This window comes from Haliotis asinina, chromosome 3 (genome assembly GCF_037392515.1).
Source record: "Haliotis asinina isolate JCU_RB_2024 chromosome 3, JCU_Hal_asi_v2, whole genome shotgun sequence".
In the NCBI taxonomy this organism is placed as follows: domain Eukaryota; kingdom Metazoa; phylum Mollusca; class Gastropoda; order Lepetellida; family Haliotidae; genus Haliotis; species Haliotis asinina.
Genome location: NC_090282.1, coordinates 34,479,309 through 34,489,219, shown reverse-complemented (window position 1 = coordinate 34,489,219; position 9,911 = coordinate 34,479,309). Strand labels below are relative to the sequence as shown.

Here is a 9,911-nt window from a genome sequence, read left to right as displayed (position 1 = left end):
TGTCTTGACTGTTTCATTTGTCACAACTCGTCTTGTTTCAGACTGACACAAGAGAGATATATATTCTACCTCGGGCACTGGGAAACTGCAAACGTGGAACGTTATAGTGGGTAGATGAGTATAGTGTTTTTAGCAGCATTTCAGGAGTATCACGGTATGAGCACCTCTTGTGGGAATCAACCTTGACACTTTGGCGTCAGGAGTGAACGAATTAGCTATTTGAATACCTATCCGCATCCAGTGGTCACCTCCAAATCGGACGCCAGATTGCAGTTAACGTAACGCTTTTTCCCTTCATGGCGTAGAGCTGGGTTTAGAGACATTCATATACCATTGTGTCGAAGATGTTTAGAGAAGGAATAGCCAGTCACCAAACTCAAGAGTGAGTGAGTGAGTGAATATGGTTTACGCCACTTTTAACAATACTCTAGCAATTTGACGGCGGGGGGAGGTATGTGTGTGTGTGTGTGTGTGTGTTGGGGGGTTATATAGCAAGACGTAATAATAGTATTTGCAAGCAGAACACATGTAATACGTAAGCGGCACTTAATAGGTACTATGTATACATGGAGTTGATTTGTCCATGTCACGTTTTCCCCTCTTGCTTCACTTCTTTGCAAAACTAAAGCTTTGTAACTACTGGATGATATCATCTGAAGACGCAAAAAGGAAACACCCTATTTACATTTCTTTGTATTTACCTATCTACTAGTTAGCCCAGCTCAGTCACGACCTAGACAGTGACCTCGACCATCCTACGAACTATTTTTTATAGCTCCGTCAAGCTTTCAAACAAATATAAAGTATTATCTTTATAGTGACTAATGCCCTCAAATTGTCCCTAACAGGTTACATAGACACATACACCAGTTAGAAATCGCATATATTAGAGAGAGATAACAGGGCATAACAGTAGGATGAGGTAGACACATGTTTCAAGTAGTGGGTGAGAGAGACATATGTTCCAGGTAGTGGGTGAGATAGACACACATGTCAAATGTCGGGTGAGGTGGACACATGTTTCAAGTAGTGGCTAGAGACACATGTGCCAAGTGTCAGGTGAGGTAGACACTCGTGTCAAGTGTCGGGTGAGATAGACACATGTTTCAAGTAGTGGGTGACAGAGATACATGTTTCAAGTGCCAGGTGAGGCGGACACACGTGTCCGTTGTCGAGTGAGGTAGACAAACGTGACAAAAGTTGAGATACGCTTGCGTTTCAAATATCGGGTTACTCAGAGACAGATCGGGCATCTGACACTGCCAAATGACAAGATAGGAACATACATGTGTCAGGATATCCGCAAAGCCAGAGGTATCTCCGATTTGCTGAATCTGACATGATGTTGGAGAACTGTTCAGAGTGAGCAGATGAGTGAATGCTAAGTCAAAAGAAGAGTGAAGCGGAAGTGTCCTAAAGTTGATGTTATGTACGAAGTAATCTTAACGCTCTTTTAGTGTTGTTTCTGCTGGAATGCCGCCCCGTTCCGGCATGTGTCAGTTGTCTTTCCGAGCAGTTCCGTTTGGCGCTATCCATCAGCCGCGTGTCGTCTACATCAATTTGTGCAAATGGGTCATTTATCCACGGACGCGTTTACCGGACTACCAGTTTCTGTCAACTATCTCCCAAGGAGACAGACGCATATTTTAATATTACAAGATCGATACGGCAGTAATAGTACATGAACTAGGTTGAGTCGACCACAGCGTGCAAGTGTATCTCTATCATAATGTGGTTTGTGCTACAAATTAGAGAGGTTCTTGAATGTTCTTTAAACCGATCAGTTATTTATTATCTGATGGTCGGTGAAATGAACTGTACATGTCTTGGTTTTGGCAGGAAATGGTTATTGTCAGTTCGAATCCCAGATCTACTTCATTGCAAATCTTATGTTAGAACAATAAGCTTGCTTCATGGTTTAATAGTCAAAGACGTATGACTTTTGGCTCTTCTCTCAGATTATGCCAGAACGATGGGGTTTAAAGGACATTTTTTTCAAAACGTCTTTAAATCCAGCTTATTCTGAGCTAGAAACAGCCCAACAAAGAAACATGATGTAGTTTGCAAATGAGAACGTTTCTGTGAGACTCTTCGAACAAGTAGTCCTACTAGGAAGCGGCGCGAGGTGCCTAGGATCATTAATCTACTTGTTCTCCTCCCACTGAGTGGGTGAGTTTATTTTTTCAGCTATATGGCGGCGGTCTGTAAATAATCGAGGCTGGACCATACAATCTAGTGACCAACAGCATGAGCATCGATCTGCGCAATTGGAAACCGATGACATGTGTCAACCACGTCAGCGAGTCTGACCACCCGATCAGGTTAGCCTTTCATGGCAAGCATATCTTGCTGAAGACCTATTCCACCTCGGATCGTCACAGGTCTCCTTGTGGTGTTACAGAGAGGAAGACTCACTGTAACAAAACAAACTCTGTTGACGTAGCTGAAAGAACACCATATCATCCATCCCTCCTTCTGACACACGAGATCGATATTTTGAAATTGTTTGAATAGAAAGGTAAGAACAATGTACCCGTCAACCTATTAATTTATTAATCAGTTATCGATACCTGTAAAACAGCAAGTAAACTATCGATTGGAAAAGAAGACTCAGGAAATACAAGGAGGAACTGCATGCATGAACGACCGTGTTCCCGCCATGAGCAGTTGGTGTTCTAAAGGATGTTTGGTACAACAACATAAGTAACCTTTCAGGTTCCAGCCTGACCATATGTCTGTCTAGGCGCGGGTGGTATCTCACAAGGAAGGGTTCATACAACATTTATTAGATGAAAGCTCACGACAATTATAAATTATAGAGTAGTTGGGACAAAATCACACATCATGGCTGAAAGTCCGGAAAGGATGTTGGCGCGGATTCAGTTAGCAGAACAAGGGGAGAGGTTTGATGAGATGATGGAATATGTGAAATGCTTAGTGCAAAACTATCCCGATTATCTTGAAAAACATGGTAAGTCTCTTTCTGTATTACTTGTAAGTCGATAACACTTACTCTTAGTGTTTAATCAGGCGCTGAAAGTGCCAGAGTAGTTGTCTGAGGTAACTGCTTCTTGTGGCCAGACGAGTTGGTTTTACCGTTTGCGTTGTTTATGTGTTTATATCTGCTCTGTACAAAACAAGGGTGGGCAAATCATAGCAGGATTTAGTGGCTCTTCTGCGTGTGTCTGAAACTTTTCTATAGTTCACCTTAACGCGAACGTGATTTTGTGCCATGTGTTTCTGTACATCTACTGCTGGGCATATCTTCATGATAATGTATTCATTATGCATGGTTACCGTATATTCTCACAACACATGTTGGCAGCACATAGATACATATTTGCAACGCAATGTGTATAACTTGTTTGGTTGCAGACTGATCCGTACAAAGTATCATAAATATGCATTTGAAAGTGAGAATTCATTGGGTTTAGTCAGTGGGTACAGTCAAGCCTATTTCCGATGCTCCCAAGTGATATTGCTGGAATATAGCTACAAGCGGCGTAAAGCTAGACTCACTCACTCACTCACTCACTCACTCACTCACTCACGCATCCTGTATAATGAGTACCACTGGAAGGTACGTAAACATATCCGTCCACCAGCCTACACATGTCCGCACACGCACACACCTACCCTAGCACGCATACACGCACGCGCGCACGGACACACACATTCATTCTGATGGGGGGGGGGGGGGGGGGCAGTATACAAATTCTACACTAGTCTAACAATAGTCTTCAAAACGATGAGAAACTCAGCTCGACTGAGTCCTCATTTTGCTGTTTAGTTGGTATGTGTGAGGACGCCCAACTCACACTCTGCCCTTCTTGTAACACTCACTTAGCCAGGCTATAGTTCCACATAATATATATGTTCAGAGGTCACGTGAGTCCATGGGGTACCGATTAACGCGCAAGTAGATAGTACAGCGTCAGTTAAGAGAAGCAACTGCATTGGATCTTTGATACAAAAATTGCCGACCGCAGAGTGTAATAACATGCCGGATTGTTCGACCGTGCAATTTCCATCTATTCGTCCCTTGAGACGGTAGCTTCCACTACTAGCCAGAGCAAAGTGACCTTTGGGTTTCATTGACATTTCAATCTCAAGTCCTCTAACTTAGTGCATATGAACCGAGAAATCATCGCATGCAGAAACTGCGAGCTATTGATTTGCTACAGACATGTGATGCTCTAAAGAATGATTCACTCACCATGTGATCAAACCACACGACAACCGACACCTGTTGCAGGTCGGACTTGTATGCTTCATGGCTTAGATGCAAGTAGTTATTGACCTATCATATGGTATGTCAGTTCAATCTAACGCCGTTTTAGTGCATTATCCAAGCGATGGAAAAAGAATAAAAACAAATCCGTCTTTAAAATAAACACGCCTGTAATTTTAGGGTGGATGATTATTTCCTGTACCATAAAATTATAGGGGACCGTCCATAATTTATGGCTAGGGGTCATACATTTTGTTCTTGGGAGGTGGGGGGTCATCAGTTGTGCACTCATATGCTCATATACAAGGGGCGATGGTGAACAATGTTTTACATGTAATTATATTTGAAATTATGTTGCAAAATTATGGGAAGGGGATGTCAATAAAACCATCAACCCATCCCAATCCTAATTTAAGTGAAATGACCTATTGAACAAGGTGCCCTGGACCTGCTGTCGGTGGCCTTTAAGAACGCCGTGGGGGAACGAAGGTCATCGTGGCGGGTGATGAACGACATAGTAAACCAGGGCACAGAGGTGAAAGCGGGCACACGAGGCCAGAGTGCTGAAGCCAAGAAGGATAGAGACAACACAGGAACTGGTGTCAAGAGAGAACTCGCCCAGGAATACATGGATGTACTAGAAAAGGAGATCACAAACATTTGCGAAGACCTTCTGGTGATTTACTCATTATATACTGAGGAAAATACGCACTTTGGTTTAAAAAAAGTAATCACTTGTCATGTCGTACATGAACAATATTACGGTGATTAGGTTCAGCTGATTATCTAAATGCATGTATTGACTGAGTGTTCTTTAAGCATAGCATATCCTTACAAACACCTGTCACAAACACTGGCTGAGTCTATGAATCAGAAACTATGCTATACTAACAATGATATCTTTCAGACACTGCTGGATAAGTACCTCCTGGAAACAGCTACCTCTCCCGATACCAGAGTCCTACTTCTCAAATTAAAGGGAGACTACCCTCGGTATATCGCTGAAATAACGACTGGAGAGAAGAGGACAGGTTACGCTCGTTATAATGTTCATACATTCATTACAACACACGCATTTCCCATTGAAGTAACTTTCAGATTTTTATTGTTCAAGATATGATCTTGAAAGGAGTGGACGGTGTAATATTTTGGTCCTCGGGAAATGGTACATATAAATAATACTGAAACGGTTAACTATCTTTCATTGAGTAGGATGAAATATTTTGTTTTAGATTTTATTTATTCCTTAATGTCCTTTTCAGGTTAAGCAGGTCAAAAGTGTCAGAGAAGCATTTTGAAGTAGTAATTCATTTTCTGTACTCACTTCTTGTTATAAAATCAGATTCCGTCAAACAGTTATTCGCGTTCAAACAAAACCCTTCTAAAGACCGAAAAGTATGGCTAAATAATACTTTTTGATCTCTCGTTCATTATGAAGCACGAGCTTTGGTTTTCGGAACAAATCTGATCACATTTATGCAATTTTAAAACGTGTTTTCCGTTTCCGAAATTTGGTTGTTTCTGTGAATAAACAGCAGCAAACTTTAACCCTTTCCGTGATTAACAGACATCCCTGTCACAAGCAGAGTTGATCATGCAGATCCGACCAAATCATGGCCATGACTCGATATATCATCACAAAATCATGACACAAAGTGTTCGCGAATACTGAACATCCTGCCTCAGCGTTGTTACAAAGCAAATCGTTGTTTCATGTACAGGCGATTTACTGATTAGTATACTAATACAGTCCATTATAGGAACCCTTGACCCTTCCCCCTTCAGTGTCTGTGACTGCCGCCACCACCGCGTACCAGCAGGCTATGGAGCTCGCCATGAAGGAACTGCTGCCTAGCCATCCCAACAGACTAGGTCTCGTTCTCAACATATCTCTGTTCTACTACACTATTCTGGACAGTAGAGAGAAGGCCTGCAACATCGGGAACAGGGTATATCTAAGTCTGTAATCTATTCTTGTCAGTATGGAAAAGTCTCTAGCATCTGTAAAACTATATAATAAACGATATAACACAGTCGTTCACTGGACACGGTGACCTTTATGACTTACATGTGTGACTATGCTTGTAAGAGGTGAATAACGGGACTGAGTTGGTTGACACATGTCATCGGTTCCCAATTGCGCAAATCTTGGTGATCACTGGATTGTCTGGTCCAGGTTCGATTATTTACAGACCGCCGCCATATAGCTGGAATATTGCTGAGTGCAATACTCACTCACTTAATATGAGTCTCATGTGTTTCGTTTGTCTACCCATTACAGTGACTGAGGCCGTGCAACAACCCCTGCACCTAAACAACAGTAAATGGTGTACCATTCGTTGAATAAACTGAAATTTAAGTTACAGCGCTGTTAAGGAAATCGATATTTTCAGACTCATCGTTGCCACCACTAGAGCGAGGGCCGGCTTTGAGATAACTGTCTCTATTGATATCAAGGATATCAGAATAAGAGTGCTCCGCAAATACAAGTTCAGTGTGTTGTTCAGTTTATGTAAAATACACGCTAAACTTTACAATCCTATGATTTGCTGACCAGGGAGTGGAACTGGCGGAGGAGAACAGCGACATCGCGGACAAGGAGACATGGGAAGAGAGCTTACGCATCATACAAGTTATCAAGAACAATGTTAAGGTTGGTCAGCATCAATCGTTTGTCTGGTTGTTGTTTGACGCCGCACTGAGCAATATTCGGGCTATGTGTCGGCGGTCTGTAAATAATCATGTCTAGACCTCACAATCCAGTGATCAACAACAAAAACATCAATATTCACAACTTGGATGTGACATTTGTGAACCATGTCAGCGAAGCAAGCGATGCCGTTAGTCGCCTTTTACGACATGCGTGGGTTCCTGCTTATGGGTCCGTCAGCATCAGTGAAGTTTGTAGATATGACTAATGCTTATACAGGTACATATACTGCCACTAGTACCTTTGTAGATAATGGCGGGCGTGGGTCACCTGGTTGTTGATGGTGCTGTAAGTCGCTGAACAGCGTTGCGTCACCAAGGCATGCAAGTTTTCTATTATCATTGGTTTAAGCAGTCGGTTTAAATCCTTGAAGGTTATTTGGAACTTGGGTTGGTCAGCACGCTAAATTAAATTCCCACTTAGATTGTAGCGTTTGATGTCTAGTGACAAGATCGGTTCGACCTATTTCATCATCGCAACTCGCCTTTGCCAATTTTACGTTGGTGTTAATGTAACGTGTAATGTAATGTACATGTTTGTTGAAGAAAAATGTTAAGCCGTGATATTGCTGGAATATTGCTAAAAGCGGCTTAAAACCACATTGATTTGCTCACTACAGAGCATCTATACCATGCCTACTAGGACAAAACAATATCCTTTATTGAATCTCATTTCAGTCCTGGACGTCTGAATAGATGGGACAACCGCATAGTGTGAGCAAGAAACTGAAAGTGATGTCCAACAAAACATAGGACGTGTCTTCAAGTGCTACAAGTCTGAGTGTTTTCTCGCCTTCACTTAAAAAACTGATCTTCATCATATATTCATCCTCAGTCATTTTACATTACAATTTCTTGATATTTTTCAGATCATTTTTACATAACACGTATCATGTTGGGTACCTGATCACCTATTTATTGGCTGTTTGATAACCACGGACTCTGGTTTGTTTAAATATGTCAAACAATTAAAAAACAATTTAAAAATGCCATTATCGGTTGTTTTCTCCTTCCTCACTCAACCATACGGAACAAATATACGAGAGTATTGAATATTGATTACTTTAACCTCTGATGCGTGATGTACATGGGTATGCATTTACAACAGGCCGGTGATTGGTTCAGGTCTTGTCTAATCTTGTTAATGTCGATGTGGATTATATACTTTTCGCTTACGCATCATCTTGCAATGAATCACCGTACGCAAGATGCATCTATCAGGTACGACTTATTGAACGTGTGAGTATGAAAGATGGACCCAGTTGTATAGATACATGTAATGCAGTAAGTATTTACGAATGGAGCCAGTGCGAATCGATAATCGAGCTAATACGTATTGATGATGAAGCCAGTACGTGTGCCCTGACTGAGCCTGTAGGTGTGGATTAAGGAGTCAGTGTGTAATGTATTGTTGGAGGCAGTATGATAGATGATAGAGCCAGTATGTGTGGATGATGGAGCCAGAATGTGTGGGTGATGGAGCCAGTATGTGAGGGTGATGGAGCCAGTATGCATGGATGATAGAGCCAGTATATGTGGGTGATGGACCAAGTATCTGTCGATGATAGAGCTAGTCTGTGTGGACAATAGAGCCAGTATATGTGGATGATGGAGCCAGTATGTGTGGATGATAGAGCCAGTATGTGTGGACAATAGAGCCAGTATGTGTGGATGATGGAGGCTGTATGTCTGGACAATGGAGCCAGTATGTGTGGACAATAGAGTCAGTATGTGTGGGTGATGGAACCTGTATGTGTGGATGATGGAGCCAGTATGTGTGGATGATGGAGCCAGTAGGTGTAGATGATAGAGCCAGTATGTGTGGACAATAGAGCCAGTATATGTGGATGATGGAGCCAGTATGTGTGGATGATAGAGCCAGTATGTGTGGACAATAGAGCCAGTATGTGTGGATGATGGAGCCAGTATGTGTGGATGATGGAGGCAGTATGTGTGGACAATAGAGTCAGTATGTGTGGGTGATGGAACCTGTATGTGTGGATGATGGAGCCAGTATGTGTGGATGATGGCGCCAGTAGGTGTAGATGATGGAACCTGTACGTGTAGGTGGCTAATTTAGGGGTTACTGTAATGTGATTTATTTTCTGGATATAGATGATGCAGCACAGGCATACAGGCATTCTAACGTCGCGGATTTGCCCACGGTAACTTTTCCAACAGAAGTTGAAATCATTTTCACTAACGAACCAAATCATACCACGTTTCAGAAGCTGTAAGTGCAAAAAGGATGCATTTTGTACCAAAATGACAAAAGAACATACCATTAAAGAAGTAGGGGATGCTAGCATTGGATTTACGGGATTGATAAATTGGAAATGATGAAGCCAAGGAGGAAAGAGACGATGAAGAGAAATATAGGGAAAATGTGACAATTTATTCCATTCCTTTGGAAATGTTTCATCTGTATAGATATATATTACCTTCTCTCACATGTACTGGCGTTGACTAGTGGTATGCTCGCGTAACGGAATACCTCCTACTATTTTTGAATGATATTTAACTAACTCACTAAGAGTACTTATCAAACCTCGTTAATCTGGCCATTCTCACAGCAACTGATCACATCATGATAAACAGGGTTACCATCAGTCTGATTCAGGATCTCCGTTCAAGATGTTGTCAATAAAAATGAATTCAAACGTTATGCAGGAATTCATTAATTTTGACCGAAAGCAGACCTAAGCCTTGAACAATCTGAATTCAGTCGACGTTCTCTTCTGCAAATTGGAATAAATGAGAGAGAATTAGCTAGGTAATTGCAGCCGATAGATACAATTGATTTGCCGTCAGAGAGCACGGAGAAGCGCGTTCAATGTACATTGTATGTCCATTTGCAAATTGATTACATAATTATGCCTAGTAACGTCTTATGTGTTTTGAGTTAAGACATTATGCGAGATGTGCTTACACAACAATATGTGTAAATCTGGGTTCCATTGGAACAACCAAT

At 41.7% G+C, this 9,911-nt stretch overlaps 1 protein-coding gene across 2 annotated transcripts; it reads left to right on the top strand.

Annotated features, from left to right (window-relative positions):
- Nucleotides 1–2,659: 2,659 nt before the first annotated feature.
- LOC137277870 (14-3-3 protein beta/alpha-like) lies at nucleotides 2,660–7,932 on the top strand. 2 transcript variants are annotated; one of them, XM_067809843.1, is made up of 6 exons: nucleotides 2,660–2,971; nucleotides 4,669–4,907; nucleotides 5,139–5,262; nucleotides 6,017–6,180; nucleotides 6,789–6,884; nucleotides 7,619–7,932. In XM_067809843.1, the coding sequence occupies exons 1-6, from the start codon at nucleotides 2,845–2,847 to the stop codon at nucleotides 7,634–7,636; spliced, it is 768 nt and encodes a 255-aa protein (XP_067665944.1). In that variant the 5' UTR covers nucleotides 2,660–2,844; the 3' UTR covers nucleotides 7,637–7,932. The 2 variants fall into 2 exon arrangements, with proteins under 2 accessions (XP_067665944.1, XP_067665945.1); XM_067809844.1 differs by lacking the exon at nucleotides 6,789–6,884 and having other exon boundaries at nucleotides 2,781–2,971; nucleotides 7,619–7,701.
- The last annotated feature ends 1,979 nt before the right edge of the window (nucleotides 7,933–9,911 follow it).

Coding starts and splice junctions, on each gene's coding strand:
- LOC137277870 (XM_067809843.1), top strand. CDS start 2,845: ATGGCTGAAAGTCCGGAAAGGATGTTGGCGCGGATTCAGTTAGCAGAA. Junction 4,908..5,138: donor ACATTTGCGAAGACCTTCTG/GTGATTTACTCA, acceptor GATATCTTTCAG/ACACTGCTGGATAAGTACCT. Junction 5,263..6,016: donor GACTGGAGAGAAGAGGACAG/GTTACGCTCGTT, acceptor TTCCCCCTTCAG/TGTCTGTGACTGCCGCCACC.